This window comes from Accipiter gentilis, chromosome 7 (assembly GCF_929443795.1).
Source record: "Accipiter gentilis chromosome 7, bAccGen1.1, whole genome shotgun sequence".
Classification (NCBI taxonomy): Eukaryota; Metazoa; Chordata; class Aves; order Accipitriformes; family Accipitridae; genus Astur; species Astur gentilis.
This window is the reverse complement of record NC_064886.1, coordinates 19,408,816-19,432,146: the sequence shown is the minus strand read 5'-3', so window position 1 is coordinate 19,432,146 and position 23,331 is coordinate 19,408,816. Positions and strand designations below refer to the sequence as shown.

At 39.6% G+C, this 23,331-nt stretch overlaps 1 protein-coding gene across 1 annotated transcript in view; it reads right to left on the bottom strand.

The window, feature by feature from the left end:
• The window catches only part of TMEM132C (transmembrane protein 132C), a 223,058-nt gene that overhangs the window by 147,096 nt on the left and 52,631 nt on the right, over positions 1-23,331 (bottom strand). Inside the window, exon 2 of the mRNA XM_049806646.1 lies at positions 11,149-12,037. Coding sequence (XP_049662603.1) covers positions 11,149-12,037 — 889 coding nt within the window. The remainder of the gene's footprint in view (positions 1-11,148; positions 12,038-23,331) is intronic.

Below are 23,331 nucleotides of genomic sequence, written 5' to 3'. Positions count from 1 at the left end.
CCATCACCTGAGATGCTATGAAAATTAAAGAATGCAAACTATAGATGACAGCACAGAAACACTTTAGTAACAAGAAGAGAGATGAGGCATATTCATTTCTGAACAACTATTCAGGATTTGTTTAAAGATCTTTCAGAAAATGTTAAAATTAACCAGCTGTCACTGCCTATAGCCAGCTGATAAAATCTTCGCTCAACTAAGTCCATATTTCTGCCCAGTGTTAATTACAATAGCATTGTTTCAGACAGAAAGAGAAAAATTCTTAAGCAGTACTCTCGTGTCTTAGAAAATGGAGATCACACATCATCTTCATGGATTTCTGTTCAGGCTAGATTGCCACTTACAACATCCTTTCTAGTGCTTTGAACGGCTTGATTTAAGATACTAACACTTCACCACAAAGTCACTGGGGAATTGCTTTGAAGCTCAGTGTCATCTAGCTCAGACCCTAACAGACCTAAGCCGTGAGGTTGCTGTTACTTCCCTTCAGAAACTCTGTTGCGAAGTTGAGCTTGTTAGGTCTAGAATCACCACTTTCACATGTCATCACAAGCACAGCAGTAGCCATCAGTAAATCAAAGTCCAGTGTCAAGGATCCAAATCACCTACTAGAATGCTGCCACGATGTTACCTGCAAGGTCGTGTGACCCTCCTGACACTACAGCTGACTTGTATAACACTGCCTGCTCTCAGTTCTTGTATTTGCCCTTAGTCTCCCCATTTAGACCGGCCCTGTTCTCTGCATAGTGTCCTGAGTAGACACATTAATAAGAACTCGAACATTATCCTTTCATCATCTGCTGTCTCAGGAAACAATATTACAATACATGTAAATGTACATTGTCCACTGTCATCATACAACCAACAGCAACTAAGTACATACAAAAAAGAGGTTTGGTCATTCCCTTCTGCTGAAAAACTGTAATCAGGCTGCTATGGAAGAGAAAAGCAGAGGTTGGTGCTACCATGGCCTCTCATGAATGTCTCAAACCCAGAGGGATAAAAAGCAGCCTAAAACCTGTGAATATTCTCATTACTTTTGACAGGACTAAATTTGGATACATTCCTAAGTCACAGGCTCCTACTGTGGGTTGGTGTTTCCTTTCCATAAGAAGAACTTTCTATGGAATCAGGGCTTTTTCTAAGCTAGACATAACCTCAAGCAGAAAAATATTTTTGTTGCTACCAGTGGTATTTCAACAACCTGCTGAGACCAGGCACATCAAGTGACTCAGTGGCTCCAGCAATTAGCATCACAGCACCTAATTTTTTAAAAGCTATAATTTTTATAGTCCTCAGCAAGCAGCCATGCAATCCATAGGAAAATTTAGTTTCCTCAAAATAGGATCCACAAATGTCCAAAATGCCAAATAAGGAACCCCCTTACGCTGGTCAGCAACAACATTTGTGCCTTAATGACCACCTGTAGGGCTGAACTGCCTTCCCCAGCCCTCACGGGGCGAGTGAAAGACTAAGTATGACTTTATGGTCTAGTATGTCAGGCACTCTTATCTGCAAAACCAAGTTGTGATTCATGATCCACAACTATTTATGTGTGCTGTTTAACGACTAATCGGGGAGGTTGAGGAATCGAGCTCTGGACTTTGGCGTGTAAGTACTACATATTCCCTTTAATGAGCCTGTCTCTCTTGTACAAAGAGCTCAGTCTCATAGCACTTAGGAAATCAAGGCTTACATCTTAGAGCCAGAGCTTGTAAGAAAAAGCAAATCTTTTTAAGCAGCCTGACAGCTGAGAATGCAGAGGGCTATGTCTGAAATGCTTACCCCCCCATTTTTCTTTTTTTTTCTTTTTTTCCTAAGATATGCACTATTTCTCAGGTTGTCTCTTCTCAAGTCTTGCTGATCTAAGCAGCAATATCAAAACCTAAAATGATGTTGTTGGAAATGATTAGGCTGTTAGTGCAAATTAACCCCCTGGCAGCTTTGCTAATAGTGACATTTTGTAACACACCAGGAACCAGACAAACAAAGATGCTGAATTTCTTTTTAACCCAGTCCCATCTAAACTATGAATTAATCGGCTTTTCTGTGCACTGAAAGCCTATAGAAATGCAACTTTCTTTTCAAGAGAGTACTACACACAACAGCATACATCTCTGAAGAGGCAGCACACACAGGGCAGGGTGGGATTTCAAGGAAATGCAGAGCACCCCAACAGGGTCCTAAGGAAACAGTGACAAAAATTAAGAGTCAAATGCTTTATACCTTATAGAAAGCTCAGCATTCTGTAGAAATTAACTTTTAAGTGCAGAGCAGCACTTCCCACCATCCCCATGACTTCTGTGGAAGTTTTAACTGTAAAGTGCCGGAAGAACATATAAACAATTTAAGGTTTTCATATATGTGCTATCATGAGTGAGGAGCAGTAGTCTGCGAAAACAGAAACTTCAATCAATCTAACACTTTCTGTCTTAAATAATGAGCCCCACAAGCACCAATAAAACAATGCAGACAAAAACATTAGATCTTACAGTCCTACTAGGCCAGGCACCTACTCTTGGATTACTCCCTGTACTTCCACCCCATCCCAAATCCTAAACCCTGGCAAGCCCTGAGCTATGATTTGCTAATGCCCCTCCCAGTATCATTCCAGCAAGTCACTAGTGCTTTTACAGCTTTAACAGATGCACTAGGTTTTAAAGCCTTGTCATACCATTTTTCGCAGGGATGCTAATTTCCATTCAGACCTACAGGCTCACGCACTTCCTTGCTTACAGTGGCCTTGGAACCCAACAGCTTGTAAGATAATCACACTGAGGATTCCCAGGAGATTCCCTAATGCATCAGATCACAGACTTTTTCAGACAGCCAGAAAACACTATCTTGGTTCAACTAAAATCCACTCCCAGCAGTATGAAGTTTCCCTCCCTACTGCTGGTTTGGGAGGACTGGGGGTTTTATGGTATGATCTTTTAACGAGCCACCATTGTTTCTAATTAGGCAAGTAACCAAGGATTTAATTAACTGTTGTAACTTGAGTCACACAAGTGGCTAACAGTCTAAACAGGAATTAAGTAGAGGTGCCTTATCTCATCTTTAAACAGCCTTGCACATGCACAGACTTTTGCAAAGGTCAGGCAGAGCAGAAGCTAGCTGGAGATGTGCTGCCCCTCAGAGCAGCATCTCAAAACAGAAGGACAAGAGCCAGTGTGCATTTAGCAACACATGTTGCAGCGTATTTGGAAAAGAAGCCAGGAATGACTTCACTAGTTTGCCATGACTAAAGATGATGGGAAGGAAACCTACTTACAAGAGGGGATTTTAACAAGATACCTGAACATGAAGTTTCTGAAGCTCAGCTATGCACATGCATTTGCCAGAAGTTAAGCAAAACCTTCAGCTCCAGTACTTGAAGCAGCATTGAAAGCTAGCAATTCTCTGCCTGACTGCTGATGGAATAATTTTGTTCTCTTCCATTTATGGTCAACCCCAACAACAGCCCCCATCAATTTCTTCTACTTTTCCAGTCGTCATAACTAGGGAAAGTTTTCAAACATACAAGCCTGAATGACAAAAGTCCAAATGTGTTTTATAGTTGGGTTACATAAAGTTATTATATAAACCATATATATATAGTTCAGGTTTGTCTACACTCAGCTGATAGGATTTCATGTCTTAGTCTGCACTTAGAAAAATGTAGGTGTTACCTGTCACATAACCATGAAGACTGACAATCACACAGAGATAGCCCTGGATTTGTCTCAAAGAACAAACTTCAAGTGAATACGCACTTTAGAAACACCTGCTTTCATGATACAAAGAACATTCCCACAAGTATTACACCAATGATTTAGTTATTTCTTGTAACAATTCTGCACGATAGGAATTCCACTTTACAGGCAGCTGATCATGGTGTTAAGGATAATGTTTTCAAAAGGGAAGCTGTAAGTTTTGATTCTCAGTGCTGAGTAGTCTATGGACTTCAGCACCATTGAACTTTACTGCTCAGCTCCTCAGACATACCAGGGTCTAAGGTCTCTTCCTAGTTCACTGGTTGCAAAGCTGTGCTCCAGTGACTTAGTCACGGTCAATCAGCAAATGATTTCCAAAGTAAGGAACATAGACTTAGGATTCTAACAATAAATCCACAGTTTATTCTCAGTACTAAGAAGTACATTGCATTGGAGATGTCAATAAAATTGTTCAGAAGGTTTCTCAAGCACCACGTTTTTTTAAAGGCTTTTAAAGAGGGTCAGGGGAAGAGTCCCCAATTTCTCTTTTCTAGGTAGCTTCAATTTCAAGTCAATAATCAGTTCCTTTTAAAACTTTACCAAACCTGTCTCATTGCTACCACAGACTCAAATAAGCTCTTCACTTGTTCTGGTGAGAAGCAACTTTTCTCAATCTCTGTTTAAAGGACATCCTCACCAGTTTAGCATTTTTGAGAATGAGTCATTTGTTTGGAGGACCCAGCTGCCTCTGGTATGACACTGATGTCCATGAAAATTGCCTGCTAACAGCTAATGAAATTAAACTAACTGGAATGTGATACCATTCTCTCAAAATAGCATTAACATGTTCTCTTTGAAAAAAGTATTTTTTACATCACAAATGCTTTTTGAAGTTATATTGGGAAATATTTACCCCTTTTACTGTTAGTCTGCCGTATTCTCTAGTAAATGACAATTAGGACTACTTCAACAGACTGTGTCCCCATTGCTTACTGAAGCAGAATATAAAAAATGACAGCACATGATTGCTATGAATTTTTAACCACGCATTTACTTTGGAGAAATCTTAACAAAGTACTTGCAAGGTGCTATTACATTTCATTACCTGCAAAAACCATAATCCCCACAGTGTAACAACTTTTGTATGATTTCATGTTGCTTGTATTATGTAATACCAGATGCCCTATGGGGATCAGAGACTCACTATACTGAATGATGCACACCAAGCACGGCCCAGTTTCTTCCTTGAATTGTGTATAGTACAAACAAACAATCTGAGAAGGTGAAGATGTAAGCAGGGATAAAATGATATGCCTAAAGTAACACAGTAAGTCCGGAATGGAAACAGGAAGAGAATCCAGGTTTCTTGACTTCCTAGTGCATGATAAGGGCTAGACCACTACCTTTCTTTCATTAACTTGCTCCACTGTAAATTTGTAGCTGAGTTGTTACTAACCATTGTATAGAAAGAAAAACAAAAAAATCAGTAAGAATTAAAGTTTCACAAGGCTAAATACTAGAAAATGAAATATATAAACCCTTCGTTAATGAAAAACATAAAATCCCTTCAAGCCATAATTCACAACTCTGAACACTTTTGCAAACTACCTCTGGCCTAGCACCTGACTTTATGGGTCCTACCAATACCATAAAATAACTGGGAAACCCCTTTGATGGCTAGAAGACTGGGGAAGCGTTTCTCCAGTTTCTCTGAACCCTGATTAAGGGTTCACAAGCAAATGAATTGCTTTTACTTTCCAGTTTTGACTTAATAATTGACTTTACTGAAAAAGAGATACAAAGAAAAATGTGAGCAGAATAGTCTGAAAGATCTTAGTCAGGAAGTTTGCATTTTGTTTATTCAAGATGGAAACATGAATGGAGAAACTATCTCAGGTGAGAACAAACAGCAGTTTGCTACCCAGAGTGTCCAAGATGCATACTTTCCTTTATACAGTGTAAGAATTAGCCACTGTGCCTCAGAATACAAGATGTACGTCTAAAGAGAAGGCTTAAGGCGCTACAAAAGGAAATCTAGTTTTCAAAGACTGTATCCATGTTATTTTTCACATTCGTGCAATAGGTAAAACTGTGGGTCTGAATTTTTGAAGATGAGACCTTCCTTTCAATTGAAAATGGAACATGGAATAATGAGACAACAGAAGCAAGTCTGAGGGCTTCAAACTCCTCTCCCTTCAGATGTCAACTGAAATGCTTTTGTGCGGTGAAATAACTTTTAAATATCTAAGTAATGCAAAGCTGCATAGGAAATGAAAAATGTTTTGTTGCAATTCACATCTGGAGACACACATGTACGCCCAGAAGACCATCCCACCAAATCATTCTGTCTCTCTTCATTTCACCCTGAGCTGCATTAGTTTTAAAATATGAAGCAGTACAAAAAAGCACACTCTTCAATTCAAGGTTGGAAATCAGCATACCATTTACTGTGGAAAATAGGTACTTAGGATAATATGCCCCAAATTATGGGTTAACACAAACCATAGAGTGACCTCAGCTCTGGTTTTGGTCTCATATATTCTGGTTAACTTCAGCTTCAGTTAGTCATTGCAATGTCACTTGCACTTGCAGTGATGCTACCGCCACGCTGCAGCATTAAAAACTGATAAACCAACAATTAAGCACAGGTGAATTTCAGGGTACTAAAGGTTATTCAATCATAAGGCAAGATTAAAATGTCGGTATCTAAAATTAAACAGTAATTGGTTGAAAATTTTGTTTCTTTTATATACAGCAGGTAGAACAGCTGAGGGCAGTGCCAAGCACAGACGGCTCCTCTGAGTGGTTTACTCCCTAGGTCTTCCATGCAAAACAGGTAGAGTTAGTGCTGGAGATCCCCTCTTTTTTCATTACTAGTTCCTCCAAAATAGCTATTTATGGCCAGATCACAAAATCTAGTGTTTGAAATATTGAGATTTACAAGCAGGCAGTACACAGATGTTATGATCACAATTACTTTTTCTAGCTATGGCTATTCTGTAGTGCTACTCTGTGTGTGCGTCTTCCTCTAGGTTTTTAGCTGTTCTCAATACCACCTAATACAGCACTGCTGTCAATACTCATTAGGAACTGACATATAAAGCTGCCTCAGCTGATGAGTTTAATAGCTTTCCTCACTACAGTTATCCTTTATCCTTCTTCCAATCTGTAGATTTATTATCACTACTAATTATCTATTGTCTTGGGTTGATTTGTTTGCTGCACAAAAGTAATTCAGTAACACTGTTTACAACCTACATCCCTTTAGGTGCAATGAGCTGCAGTGCAAAATCTGTAATAAGAAGCCTGAGGTGAAAAAAAAAACCCACCAGTTTTTTCACCTCTTTAATCAGGACAGATAACAACTTCATCCCCTTTCTCTTTACTTATCCTGCTCAATACCTCTTATAAATCGGGTTATCTGGTGGTTCGGCACCTTCTAGAGCGAGTTAGAGATTAGCTGCTGCCCAGCAGAGTAAGGTAAAACACTTAGCACTCCCACACCTTTTCTTTGACCCCGTGCTGGACAGTGCTCTGCTAGATCAAATGTGGCATGTCACGCTATGAAAAACAGATGGAAGGATCCTTTAATAGCATAGTAGCTGGAAAAGTATTTAGAGCTACAGAACAAACACAGCAATGCACACAGGCCAGCCTTTTCAAAGCTGCCCAATGCATTCAGCTCACCAACTCCCCAGTACTACAAATAGAAATCAAGTGCCCAGCTTCCTACTTACCTGCAAATATCTCAGCATACACAAGCAGCTACGTGTTACTTTCTGAAAGTTAACCTCACAAGAAGAGCTTATTTTCAGTATGGTTATGATTTCTCCCCTTATTTGTAGCCTGCTGGGTGTGAGGGCAGTTCATAAAAGCTTTCAAGAACAGGGTCTTGCCCTAAGGATTTTGCCTTCTAATCCTTACAGACAATACACTCAATATGATGACTCAGATTAGAAAAGCATGTGTACGCAGCAATTGGTGAAGCAACAATCAATCATGGTAGCTCTGCTAAAGTCAGTGGTGTTAATTTATAACAGCTCTGGGAAGTGCACAGAAGACCTAAATGATCTTTATTTTAAATATTGCTAGTTTTTTTGCTTTTCTATCCTATATGGATGCTACTCTTCTTCTGTTCATAGTTTACCCAACTGCTAGAGATAATGGTAATTCTCCTTACTGAGCAGCCAGCAGTAAATGTAATTAATCTCTCTTTTGGGGGCCTGGAAATCCTTCCCAATGGTAGGAATGCAGTCCAGCATTTTCTTCTCCCTTCTCTATTTCTTCATCTCTTTTATCAATATTTTCCCATTCATATTACTGTTGATAATATATGGCAAACCCAAAACCCCTTCCATCACAGGAAGTCAAAGTCTTTTAGGAACAGGACTGAAACAGGCTCCCCACTTCTAAGAGTGATGCTGACCAAGTGTTCACATTTTCTACGTTGCATATAGAAAAAGCCTGTGAAGGCTTACCAGAGGTGACACAGCAGGAGAGGAACAGGCCTGTGAACAGAACCTCTAACCTATCAGTATTGTTTGAATTGCTTTCGCAATAGCCCTGTGCTGACTAGCCGCAAGAAAGGAAGATCTGTGTTTATTCAGACAGTGCTCCTACTGCGTTAATGTACTACCATGCATAATTCGGTTCACTCCCTGTCATATTAGTCATTCTCTTTGACTTTACTGGTGTTCTTGGGCTGATAAATTTATAGATACAGTAATAGGATTCTGAATTAAGACACAATTTAAGAACACAGTTTCAATTGCAATGATTTGTGGATATGAGGTCATTTAGACCAGGCTACTTTCCTTTGCCAGAGAAGATCTGTAGCTATTATTCCCCCACCCCCACCCCCCAAGCAATGATCACATGCTGTTTGCTTCAGCACTGGATGTTGCAATACCTCAATGAATAATATACAAGAAGCAGAAAATAAACAAACCCACTATGCCTGGGGACAACGTGTGGTGTGTTTTTTTTAGAATGATTAAATGTGAATGAATGTCATAGGATGTAGGGATTGCTCTGCTGGGGACCCGTGAATATGAGAGCATACAGCCCTCTATCTAACCAGGCAAATGGCCACAGAGAAGGTTAAAGGAGCCCCTAGGCAGACCCAGCATATGCACTGGCTACTCCCTGGCTGCTGTATTTGCCTGGCTTTTTTTCCTGTAAAATACAGGCACTTCATAGATTCCTGGGTCAAATTCCATAGTCTTTCACACCTCGGAAGTTTCACTGAAGACAACAGATTTCCACCACAGAACCATGAAGCTTAACTTGGCTTTGCCAGCCTTTCACCAGCCCTGTGCCACTAAAACCAAAGAAGCCTTTGCAGCCAACAGAATGGGCCACACAGTTCATTACTTATGGGATGGTCCCACACATCTTTCACCCGTGGGCATCAGCTGTCCCTTCCTGTTCCAGTGTCAGGAAACCATTTAAAACTATTTCCTTTTCTTTTACGTGGACTTACTCTCCTGTACACCTTAAGCAAAGCTTCCATCTGATGCCTTAACAACTGCCCAGATCGGCATCTTTGGTAGATACAAGAGACTAACATGCCCGCAAGTCAGTTTTCAAAACCAAGACTGCTTTGGAATCTCTCACATTGGTTTTTTTTTTCCTTTAGTGGTAGAAAGGAGAAAGCACACTGAACAGTGCTGATTTTTAGAACGTGAGTTAGCCCTGTACTACATCTTAGGACAATGATCGCCTGCCCATACCCACTGGAAGCAAAAGCCATTCAAAAAAAAAAAAACAACAAAAAACCAACTTGGTCTCTTCAGTCTCTTGTGTTCTTGCATCTGGTTGAAAGTAATTTTAAGCAAAAATGCAAATCCTCTTTTCACCAAAAGGGTGTTTCAGCAAGAAAACGTGGCCTGAGCTCTGCATCTGTGATAAAACAGAACAATCAACATACCAACAAACATGACTAATTTATTTGAAGTGAATAGTCTGACCTGTTCTCAAACCCACAGCCAATCCATTTCATCCATAACAGCAAGTCACACAGGCAACTACTGATGTCCCATGTTATCATCTCTATCTATTGCACCTCTCAGGATGCAAATGATATCCTTGCCTATACAGTCAGATTCATTTCTCAGCAAAGAACTACATCACCACACTTCAACAAGCTTGTTTATCTTCAACTCACTTTTCAGGAAAATAAAGACTGTGACAGACCTTCAAAGGGTGATCCCCTCTCCCATCCACCCAGCAAACACCCAGTTCATTGCCTTTGGATTTCTTCTTTCACCACAGCTATGCTTATTATGTGGAAAAGTATTCTGTTTCTACTCCTTTGTGAAAAAGAATTTTCAATAAAAGATAAGCAACAATGTCAGAAAAGACCTCTATAACGGAGGTTTCACTCAGTAAACAGGTGTCTGAGAGATTATCTCGCTAACTTAACCAAAGCTGCAAACATCAGAACGATTCTGGGATGACTAAAATCCCCCTTTTTAAAAATAAAAGCCTTTTATCTGCCAAGCGACACTTCCTGTTCTAAAGGCTATTCTCCTTGGTAGTTGTCAACTATGTATTAATCTAATTCATATAAGCCTTAGAAATAAATACTTTCATGTGCAGAATCTTTTGGGAAACTCTGATTCCCTGAGGCTTTAAAGAGCAATTGTTACTTATCACCGTGGAAATTTCCCTTGAATTTAAAGCCTAGTAACAAGGAAAAAAAAAGATGCATCAAATATTTCAGTGATTAACAAGTTTCCCAGTTTTTGTCATCCTCAGAGGATTTTCATCTGATCAGTAGGGAAACTGCTAAAGAAGAAAATAAAAGGAAAGTGATCTGACCCAGTCAGGCAGTTCTTGCGTTCCCAGGTCCTGTATTCGCCACTCCTGTCAACATAATGACACTCACTTCTAACAGTCCCTTACAATCAATAGCAATATCAAACACATTAGGCCTCATTTTAAAGGGTATATGTGCTGGCAAAGACAAACGCTACTTAACTACAAGTAGATAGTTAAACCCCTCCCTAAAGAGCTCTCATAACAAAACCACTCTGTGTGGGAGAGACAAAGCACTGCCAAAGCACTTAAAGAAAAGCAGGTAATTGAAGTTTTGTTGTATTTAAACTCCATGTGCAATAAAAATCTGATTTTAAAAGCCCTGTAAAGCTGAGAACTTTTCTGGTGCCTTACTGTCTGTCATTGCACAGAAATGGCCCCACTAAAGCAGCGAATTGCCATGGCTTTGTTGCATAATGTGGGCATGTGATAAATAGCATGGCATACATGTTGAAAGCCTCCTAGTGATGGAGGCTTTCAATCCTCTTCACAGCATTCGAGGAGGAAAATAACATATTTCAGTGACTAGGAGCAACACTCAGCATGGATTAACTTCAAATTGGTTGAGATTCATCCCATGTCCCAGATGTCTTTGTGTGCTACCACATTAGAAACACGCAAAAACAACCTACCGTACCTGAGTATGAACTGATCCACCGTAGAATTGTTGGCAATTGTCACATAAACATTCACAACCTCTCCTTGTTTGACAGGCTTTGAGGGCAACCAGACAACAATATTACTATCCAGCCGTAGCTCAGTTAGCTGAGAGGTCTCCTGGCCTCGATAGAGGCTAACAGATCCAATCCTCTGTAAGTGGGACATGGTTTCATCCATGCCATCTTTTCCTGGCCGGATAGCATTTCCCTTCCTTATATCCTCAGCGGTACACTCTCCCTTCTCGTCTCCTGGTTGAATAGTATAGTAAAGCTCCACAGGGCTCCCTTCAAACGGATCCGGTGGCTTCTTACGGCCCGTGACAACCATAGGGGGGTTAAACCAGCTTGGCAGGAGCTCCAGCTCTGCCACACACAACCCCAGATCCCCCTTCAGCCTGCAGCTGCCTCTGACTTCCCGTGTCTCTCGAAAGGCAAACACCCGCAGGCAGGGCAGCCGTTCCGTGGTGCTGTAGTCATCCCAGTCCCTGCCCACAATGTAGAACAGGACCTGGACTTTGGGCTTGGTCAGGTAAATTCTGTTGCTCATTATGTAGGCCTGAAGTTTCCAGTTATAAGTAAACTTGTTCGCAGATCCAAAAAAGTTGGACGTTAACATTAGGTCCTGGGGCACAACTTGTTCAACAGAAAAAGGTCCATAGCTGGCATTTAATATAGGTGGTCTCTTGGCTTTATATGGGAAGAACGATTCCACCCTGGACTGCAAACTGGAATTTCTCATGAAGTCCTGGTTGGCTTCTTTGAGAAAGAAAGATGTCTCAGCACTGAAGACCCGATAGCTCACAGGTAGGTATGTTGGTAATGAAGAAAATCTCTGATTACTGTCCAAGACCCCTCGACACTCTGCCACTAATAAAAGAAAAGGTGATGTGAGTTAGATCAAATCTGCTTACAGGTTCAAAGGGACATTTACTACAACTTTAGCGGAGCTAAGTTAGGGACAAGCATTATTTCATGCAAAAAATATTTACAGTGTAGCTATATGTTTAGATGTAGCTAATTCTTTTTTGCATTACATTCACAAAAGGAAAAAAGAAGGCAGGCTTTAGTGCTACCTTACATTTACCTATGATGTGTGATGTACAAAGGGTTGTCTGTGGCATGATCAGTTATTCATACTTCTGGAGGGAGCAGGAAGAGGAAGGTTCACATAGGAGAAGCAACACTTGTCCCAATAGCCATTTTACGTGGCTGAACTGAACTGCAGCAATGCTTTGCTAATACACAGCAAATCTATAAAATACTCATTGAATACTTTGACTATCACCTGGATGAGAAATAAATATATTACTTGTCACTCCTATGCAATGTTTCACCTCCCTAATAAAAAACTTCAAGCAAAGTTGTGTAAATTTGCACACACCAATTCTTTTAAGGACCGGCCACCGAAGTCAAAGCCTTCCAAAAGCAATTCTGTAAGTAAACAGGGTATCTTTTAAATTACCCATGTGCTTGCCTTCCCCATTCTTTTTCTGCTCATACCATCCCCTACTAAACTTTCCGCCCACTTAGAAACTTCCCTTCTGTCTTTCCAATCTTTCTGTTCAGTTACAACATGCATAAGGTATTTGGTACGTCAGTATGGTCCACTGAACCACAGCCCCAGAAGGACCGCTAATCACTATCCCTGCAGGAACACTGGCCAGGAGATCAAAGATAGTTTCTGTTCTACAGCCAAAGACAGAAACTGCTTTTCTAAGAACTGACACGCATACCATTTCACACTCTTCCTCCATCAAGAAACTTTGCTCTCATATTAATGTTTCTAGCAGTTCTAGCAGTCTGTTTCTATGCCTCTATAATTTAATATTGACAGTACCTCAGGTTGCTAAGTTGTTTAAATGCAGATGCACATCACAGGCTAGAAATATTTCAACACGTACTGATATATAAGATGCACACAGAGAGAAATTAGTACATACTGGCCAATTTTAAGTTTCAGCTAAATATCAGATCCCTTTTGAACTAAATGTTGTTTTCCTGTTATAAAGATTAACAACACATATTGTTGAAAGTTAAAATTTATTCCCTAAATTAGGGTAGATAACAATGGAGAACAGTTAAAATACATGTGGATTACGTAAGACTTCTCACAACCCCTCTTCCTAACTCATACTGAAGATATTAACTATGGGTACAGAAGGTAAATGAATGATGATGCATTTAGTGCTAGACTGTCTTTAGTATTTAAAAACAGACCTTACCCTCAGACATACATCAGTTCCAATGTCCTTCAGGAATCCTAACGGAGTCAGGATTTAAGGTCCTGTGTAAGTTCAGCTCTTTAGAGAAGAAAGGCAACCGTAAGGGCAATGCATAATGTGCAGATTCATCTGAGAGTCAGAAACACCTAAAGATCTCTAAAAAGCCTTATAGAGACAGACTCTTTTATCAGCTTTCTCACAAAGGGCTACAGCTTGAGGATTTTTGCAAATAATAGATTCACTGTCCTTCTAGCATGTCTGACTGCTAGCATGCTAATTATGCACATTTAATTAAATGTTTTCAAGTAATAAATAATCAATATCTGTCCTTATACCAAATGACTACTGCTGACAGACTACTTCACTACAATCCTGTTGAGTGTGCACATAGCTAGTGTGCTGGCGCTACCTGGTCTGGGAAAGTGAATAGCTTTGGAAATCAGGTGTCGGGCAATTAAGAGGAAAGAAACAAACATGGAGGGGGAAATAAGAGCTCTCAGGCAGCCATAAATTTGAAATAAGGAATTAAGATGTGTTCATTCATGTTTAATTCATGCACCACCAGTGGACAGTAGAGTTAGTTCTCATAAATGAACAAACTGCCATGACTGGACAAAAATAAAAAAAAAATAGACGACAAAAAGAGAAAAAGACAAAGGTAAGAGGCCTGTCAATGAAAACACCAGCACATAGTGAATTACCAGCACGACACCTTCTCTGTCAAGTAGATTCACATTCAAAATACAACATCAGTTTAGCACACTGTTACAGTCCTGTACCTCTCCAATCTTTGGCATACATTTTAATTCTGCTGGAAAGGAATCTACAAGTGTCACCCCCTGAGCTGATTGATTTCCCCTTAGCTGAATCAAAATATTAATCTGTTAGGGTTACATGCCAAAGTCCTGTAACACTTAAATAAGGTATTCAAAGAAGATCCACTTTGGACCACAGACCTTTCAAGAAACCAGCAAAGCCTAAGTATTTCTTCTGGTCCAGGAGCAGAACAAGAACTTGTTTTACTGAAACAGTAGCAGTTTGGTCTCAGCTTCCTCTCTAAATCCCTTCACCTGCCCTGGATGAGCCTGCTGAGATTTGGTCAGCTTCCTGCAGCCCTTTGCAAAGAATAATCATTGACACTTACATGACACGTACCACCATTCTTTTAAAAACACCAGGTTTGCTGCACAAGAAGTCAGATTCTTAGTGGTCAGTTTGGCCTGAATTTGACTTGACGAATCATTAGAATTTTTTATTAGGTGTCCTCTTGTCTCAGGCCAAGTCCATTGTAATATTAGAGGTCAGCAAGCTCTAGTTAAAGAAAGCACACAAGTGCTTCTGTGAATGTAAGCACTAATTGACTTAAGTACGCTGGTACATTTTGCTGAAGTGTTTCCATGATTAGGTATACTCTAGATCTGGCACCATTGCTACTAAGGGATACCTTTGGCTTCAACAGATCTGCAAAAAAACCAGAAATAAGCTCAGCAGGCTGCAGACAAGTGAAGTCCTGTGATTTCAAAGGGCTGTTGATCAGGACCTATGCTTGAAACTTAACAGCTGTTTTTTTGCAATTCCCAGGACTTTTGCTGTAGCACGTTATCCTCAGACAGACAGTGGTCTCATTTTTGCAGGCACTCCATTTATCCCGGATCAATCACGTGGATGAGGTATGTAGGACTTGACCCAATATTAAGAAAAACAGCATTAAGAAAAACAGCCATGAAACTTCTGCTTTAGTAAGCTGAAGGCAAACAGCAAAACCTATGTGGTCAGACTGACAGCAAAAAAAAGAGAAAGCTTAACTTTTTTATTGTAGTCTAAAGATTTTCACCCACTTTTGTACCGTTCATAATGGAGTGATATATTTTTATAGTGATGGATGTACTTTAGACAATTTAAGCACTTTAAGCCTTTTACTGATAGAACTAGTAGTTAAAATTGTCTATTTTATTTTAGAACCCCAACCATGTGCACCAGCAACTACAGGCCATCATTTAAGGGACTTGTTCTATACTCTTCATCTCTACCCAATAACCTTCATGTCCTGGTATAATTAATTACCAATGTTTCCAGAGAATATTTTTGTATGCTTGATCAGCTCAGCTACAAAGTTCTTTAATTTATCGGAGAATTTATTTAAACAAGATGCCGAGGTTTTCCTGAGTTTCATATCACAAGTTATTATTTTAAATAAACTTTAAACATAAGATTACTTTGTCTACCTGAAAAATAAACAGACTGCCGGGGGGGAGGGGGATGGATGGGGGGGAGAAGTGCTTTCAGGTGCTCTGGAACAGATTTCTCCATTTTAAACTTTTTTTCTGTTCAACCACTGAAATGTATTTCCAGAGGTTTATGTTAAAGCAAGTTCTAAACTTAAGCATTTTATCCCTAAGACAGTATCTGTTGTAGGAGCAATATTTCACTGCCACTTCAGACTCTTAATTTGGGCACAATTTTATCAGGAAAATGGAACTGGGTTTCTGTGACAGGAGTGCTATAAGCACATTTATACAAATATAACTTACATCATGGAAGTTTAATTTCCTCAAAACAGTTTAGCTAAAGAGTGTAGATATCCTGAGAAAACCGTGGATGCTTCATCTAAGAGTCCTGATCCTTAATGAAAGATGCTTGTTGTCCTTCCAATTGGGTTCAAATAAGTGAAACTCACATTTCTTGCAGGCCTTTACAAACTGAAATGGAAATCAAGAATACAGGGAAGGATAAGAAAGAAAATGCAGAAACACCACTTCTGTACGGAAGACTAACTGATTACAGGAGGCCTGACTTCCAAGCAGGCAGTAAGTGCTTTACCCTTCTACATTATCAAACAAGAGTTACAACTTGTCCAGCAATGAAGTCCAGCATGGAAAAGATTAAGAACCATCAAACAAAGCTAGTATTAGCCAAGAACAAGAGTTAAAGCTTACAATTACTCCTTCTTTGTAACAGCCTGCTGACTTTTTAATCCTTCTTCTGGCATCATATGCCTCTGCAGCACTTCATCTGAACCCAAACAGGCATCTGTTAAGCACATCACCGGCTCCAGTGTGACAGACCAGCTCAAATTCCTATAACATAGCAAGTTCATTTTTGGAGCTGGATATGAAATGGTAAATTCTGATCTGTATTATTATTTCTTGGATTCCAGTGTAAGAGGAATTTTCTTTGGGGGGATTTCATATGGAGCTGGAGCCCTGGGTGCTGGATTCACTGGAACAGTCATAAAAGCTTAAGATTTTTAAGCCATTCTTTTATGAGATTGGTTTGAAACAACTTTCTTTTGGACTGGGAATTAAGGGTTTAGATTGTGGGTGGGAGATTACTGGCCAATGGCCATGTATCTTCACTGACTGATGTTTGATGAGCCACTGAGCCTTCAAGGAAACCATCTGCCTGTCTCCTCAGCCAGAAGGCTCCTAGCCAGAGAAAGCCAGTAAGAAGCAGAAGACATCTGCCTATGCAAAGAAGGAGTAATGTGAGAAGCTTTCTCTGCACCTTGTATGGCCCTCACAAAGGCACATTTATAATTACTCCTTCCAGGAAACAAACCATATGAAAAGTGGTAGACAAATTTCTATCTCTCTGTGTTCTCCTGTTACCCTAGCACATCAGTACAACTGAAGCTTCCACCGAGAATTCTGTAACTTTTAAGGCAGGATCTTTTCCTTCCTTTTTATAACAGCTTTACCCACTGCCTTGTTCCATTCCTAAATGTACCTATAATTGAATGCTGAACCATATTGCCCCGCCCCCCCCCCCCCCAAATTCCGTGCCACTAGAGTTCTAAGCAAAAAATCCTAGCATTATTTACAGCACCACCACCATCACCTAAAATCCTGCAAATATTATCCCCCCTACTTACATGGAGTCCAATTCCCATGCTGCCCCTGCACCCAGAGAGGCTAACCATCCTATAAGCACATCATACAAACCATGCTCTCACAAAAGTCCCCACCCTTGAATTCTCTTCTGTGACTCCATCTTACACTACAAACCTGTCCTCCTCTTGCACAGCAAACCACATATTCCAGCTCAGGAAATAGAGAGTAGGGAAAGAAAAAAAAGTAGAAAAGATGCACTTAAATCAGCACAGATGTTTCCTTCACCACAAAATGTCAACAGCTACATTTTCTGGTTCATTTTCCTTTAATTTTCTATACCAGCACCACATTTAGTGACTTCAGAGTGTACAAAATCTTTGTAGCAAGTATTTTGCTTAGAACAACCTTAGTTGTACTCTCATCCCCTCCACGTTCCCTTTTCTTAACATCTATAAAAGGGAATTTTGCTGTTAAAAAGGCTGAGTAGAACGTAAAACCAAACAAGCTCAAATTCAGAATATGGAACACATTTTTACCTGTGAGGTTAACTATAGCAACAAAAGGAGCAATGGCTTGTCCATGTCTTCACATCAAGACTGTATTCCTTTCTGAAAGGTACTTTTTCTCAGCATAAGTTACTGTTTAAGTACTGGGATAACTGGAGCCTCATACCTGTTCTGGCTTCAAGTCTACAGTTCTATGACCATTCAAAAAAATCAACTGGGAAACCTATATGACAGGGTAATTACAGAAGCCACATTTTCTATTTCTCATGCTTGTCCATCAGATATGCTTTCTCATCCAGTGAGAGAACAGAGAGACTCTTTGACTAATTGCACACAGGCAATGTCAAGTGTTAAATGCTTATGGCGAATGCTTGAGACCAATTTGTGAAGTTAAAAATAAACTGTGGAAACAAATCTGCCAAAGAAATCCATATAGCAAACATTTGAGGGAAATTGCAGCCTATTCTCAAATGTTCTGTGAGCACCCAATGAGGGCAATTTCATCATATAAATGATTGCTAACAAAATTATGTTCTCAGTTCATTTTAGAATCCAGATTTTATTAAACTGAGGCCTAAGTCCAAGGATAAGTTTATAATATTAATGTTTTGTCAATTGACCTGGGACAGTATATTCACACATATGGGAGTAGACACCCTTGGTAACTAACCAGACATACTTTAAGCCCAGATGTAGATGGAACCTTATTTAGCCTAGATAAGAGTTCAGTTAAACCACATAACACAAAGATTGTCAGGAGACACTATAATCAGTTATTTTGAACAAATTTCCTATTTTATTTCAGTGGGACAGATTAACTTATTTCATTCACTATATTGTTAAATGAAAAACTGCAATAATAGTCTATTAAATAGGCTTCTCTCACATACTGAGAGTATATCCTTAAAGAAATTATCCTTTGTATACTACTGCAGCCAAAATCTTCACTAACTTTCAACAGACATTTGTGGATTTAGTACAGAAGTGAACACTTCCCCGATTCTTCTCCAGCAGAGGCAGAACACAGAAATTTCAGAACTGTCAGGAAAATGACAAAGCTACCTAAACCAATGAATGAACAAAGGTATACCAGGAACTTCTGCACTTCTTTAAAACAAACGGATGGTCACTGAAACTAAATGATGGGAATTCAAAGTGGATAAAAAATATTTCATACAGCGTGTGACTAGATGATAGAGCTCATTGCCAGGGAGGGAGGCACAGAGGCCAAGAACTTATCCAGACTTAAATTGACGATTTGAATGTTTGGAAAGATATACAGACCATCTAGAGTAATGTCATTAACTACATGTAAAACTCCTTATTTTAGTATTTATCTATTAGAAACCAGGATTAGACATCTGCATTATAAAGCATTACACAACATCTGCCGGGTTGTTCCATTTTCCTCAGGATTACTGACACAGGCACGCATATAAACCTCAAACAACTGTTTTGTAATATACAGCTTTTTCACAAACAGCAAAGACAATCTTTAAAGTCTAATTTGAAAACTTTCAGAAAACTGCACATTAGAAATGTATTTCCAATCTTTTAATGACAGCCTACAAGCTCCAATTTGTAATGGTCACAGGTCTATATATCTCACCCTTTGACTGCAGAAATTCCAAAATATTCTTTTATTGCAAACCTATCTTCTCTATCACCCTCAATTCATATAACTGAGACATGTTAGTCAAAGACTGTCTGACATTCAGGACTGAAATCTATAAACTGTTTTCTCAGACTGGTTGATGACCTTAAAAGTCTGTAAAACAACAGTGTATATGCAAAGGTCAGTGAAGGTTTCAGAAATCACTCCCACTCCCAGTGCTGACATTACCTGTTGTCTGTACTGCTGAGGCCATCTAACATATTTAAGCTAGTTTACTGTTTAGAATCAAAGATAAAAATCTGGAACTCAAATTTCCACTAATGACACCTTTTGTTAACAGATAAGGTTTGGAAAATTTCTATATAGACACCATTCAGGTATTCAGACTTTCTTCCCCTTGCCAGAAGCTGCAAATGTCCAGCTCACAGTGTCCTGTGAGCAACATATAGTAGGTAAAATGTCATATGATGGCCTTTCGTTCCAATGCTGTTTGCCTCATTGTGGTAAACTCCATGGATTCTGCATTCATTCATTGTGTCAGCACTAGAAGTCCAAAGCAAATAACACTTAAGCTGATTCTGTCTGATAGCTGTAGAGAAGAGGAGAAGGATTTAGGACACCAGAGTTTATTCCCAGCTACATCGAAAACATACGGTAGTCACAGGAAACCTCTGCAACCCAGTTTCTCTAGCAATGAAATGAGAGAAGCTATCGCTAAGTTTGACTGACTTGTGATTAAAAAACACATTGAGTTCAGACAAAAGACTAGGTAAAACACTGTCTTTTTTTTTTTTTTTTTTCCTTTTCTTTCTTTAAATCAGGCAAAAATAACCCAGCGGAAGTCTCAAAGTGGGGAGTAAGTAGACAATATGGTCAGGATTTTCTAATTTAACCAATAACTTTTTAGAGATCTGGACTGTTTCTCTCCCATTGAAGACACGCTGCTGAAGAGGCCTAATTTTCATGGGAATACAATTATGTGAAAGATGGGTATCTGCAGAGGATGCCTCAAATTTAGCCCTACAAGATGGCTTACAAAAAAACCTTCAAAATTTTAAACTTTGGCCAGAATGTCATAACAATTAGTTACATGAATATCACAGCTAGATTTTGGGTTTTTTTTAATTACTGAAGTGCCACAAAAATGGGGACATCTAAGATATAAGTTACAAACACAAAACAAATAGTCCTGGCCTTGGCAACGTATCAATTGCTTGTCTTCCTGTTCTTCTTTCTCTAGTTTTTAATAGCACTGTGCTTTCCTCTGCTGTTTAAGTCTTTGTTAGATGATGATAGGCACTCACTCCTCTGTTTAGACATTAAATTGCTTTGCACAGGCTCCTTGTTTAAAAAGAGATTAGGGTCCTAAAGCCTGAATGGTGTAATTTGCTCAGCACTCTCCACTGCCACAAAAATCAACAAGAACCAAGAGTACAAAGCTCAGCAAGAGTAGTGCTCAGATCCATGCAGGATGGAGCTTTCAGCTACATACGTTTAGAAAGAGGAGACAGAGGACTCAATAAACGAATTACAATGCTTTCCTCCTTACCATCCAGTAAGAAAAAGGGAGAATAATTTTTCTTGTAAATGGGTACATTTTGAGAAACCAATTAAAAATAAAGCCAACCAGCGACATAAACAATAGGACTTCGTATGACATTAGTGCCAAAAGGCCCACACTGAGATACAGTCTCTGCTCTGCTCTGCATTACACAGATGTAAGGGATATCACTCAAAGAGCTAGGTATAACCTGGCAGTGAATAATTCCAAGGCTGAAAATGAAAGAAGGATTTCTTAGCATCAGATCTGAACCAGGCTTTCCCTTGGGTTAATAATACACTTTTAGCATACATTGTGACATGTTCACAACTGGCATCTCACGTTTCAGGGCCTGGATTCTCAGGGTCCTGGACTCTGCCATGAAGTAAACCCCTTCCAGACCTATCACCCCACCTCAGCAATTAAATATACAACAGATTGAAGAATTTTTCCCACCATCTAGATAGGGAACTGAGACAGTGTAACTAAATTGAGTTTTCCATGAGTTTTTATCAAAGCTAAGCACAGAAGTCAGGCATCTTTAGACTCATTTGATGTTGTTACACACAAATCCAGTCTTTCCATTTCCAAACCTCCTTTACACCTAGATTGATAACAAACATGTCAGTAGCTGCGTGATTTTGTTTTAGAGGTTGGGCAATTTAAACTTGTTCCTGCCAACAGCAAATAATCCCATGCAAGCCAATGAGAACACTGCAGCAACAGGAATTCCTGACCTGCAAAATGAATTGCAGATTTGGGCATCACATCTGGAAAAGAACTATTTTCAAGATCATGTATTTAAAATACACCATGAAGGCCCACACCACTGAAAAAGCTGAAACAAGCTTTTAGCATTATGTGGCCTGTTCCTTAACACAAGCACCTTATGTTTTAAAGGCAGAGTTATCTTTAGGCCCTATAACATACCAACTGCCACATGGATTCTCTGGGGTTTTGTTTACAGGGCTGAGAGTTTTCCATGCTCCAACAGACTGTGCCTCCACAACCCTTAGATACTTGTGACAGAGCAAAACCCCTCCTGGATAGCAGTTCCATTTCTTCAATAGCACTGTCCTTAGACTTGTCATCATAATGAGAACATTTACACAAGAGCACTGATAACTGACTAAAGGGACATGCGACTTCGATTAGTGATAGTTTTAAACAACTGCCTTCAATAAACCTTTCAGCTTCCTATCTTACGGTCTTGAGGGAGTGTTATTTTTCAGAGGAAGAAAAACGTTATTAGCAAAAACTATTTCCATCGTCCTACCCAGTATTTGTTGTACAATCTCTTGTTTTGTTTGCTTTATTTTAGGTCCAGAACCTGCAAAGCTTGAGCTTGGTCGAAGACCTCTCAATGTACCTTTCAATGTTCGAGATCCACACACAGAGTCACACAGAAAAGATTTTGATGACTGCCTAAGGTAGTGTCACGCCACATGGCAATTGTGCTGGTTTGCATTCTGGGGAGATAGAACATAGCAGATCACAGGTAAATCCAACTAGCTGCACGTGGGACATGAAGTGAGTGACAGTGGCATTACACTGCACATGTATCAGGTGAAAGCATCCAAGCAAGACAGTCTAAGAAGGTAATATGATGTAAGAGTCTTACTGTTAATGTATGAAACTTGGCAAGACAAGGTAGCAAATGCTTCCAAGATTAGACCCTAGTCTGTCAACTTGTCTGAGTGGTAACTAAGTGGCTCAATATCCACTACCTGGCATCTCCAAGAATCTATGCAAATTTGGTGTAAGTTATCTAACTTGTGGAGAAAAGACCATGGAAGTACTGACTTAGATTAGCTTTAACTGTTGCAGGATTTCACCCTTAGAAAAGTTTCACTACTGGTATAAATCAATGAAGTTCCATAAAAGTCAGAAAAATTACTTCATGCTACACTAGCAATGTCCCAGCCCCAAAGATGTTTTCTAATTGCTTCGTGAAAAAAATGTTCATTATTTATACGAAAATTTAAGAGTGCAGAGAGACACTTACCCTTCTTCACTCTCTTCTCCTCCTGCTCCGTGGAAGAATTTGGAACAGTAACAGACATAATGCATGCACATTTTTAATACTTGCATGCATTAAATACTTGCTTGCATGCACGCTGTGACTTAAAACATGCCTACAACCTGGCTAATCATCTCCATTTCAAAAATGCAATTAGGATTTATGAGGAGATTAATTGAGAAATGAGGCTGAGGGGGTGGGGGATAGCCTTACCCATTCGGGAAATGAACTCAGCGTCACCTTTAACCTCCAAGTAATTCTTTGTCACAGAGCACAAAGCAACTCATCATACCAGAACAGCAGCAGGACAGAAACCAAGCGGAAATCTATCTGGTTAAACACCTTCTTTCCCAGGTATTAAAAGGGATAGTTAGAGGACTGGTGTTATTGTGGTCATAGCACCTCCAAGGGCTGGTTTTAAGGTGATA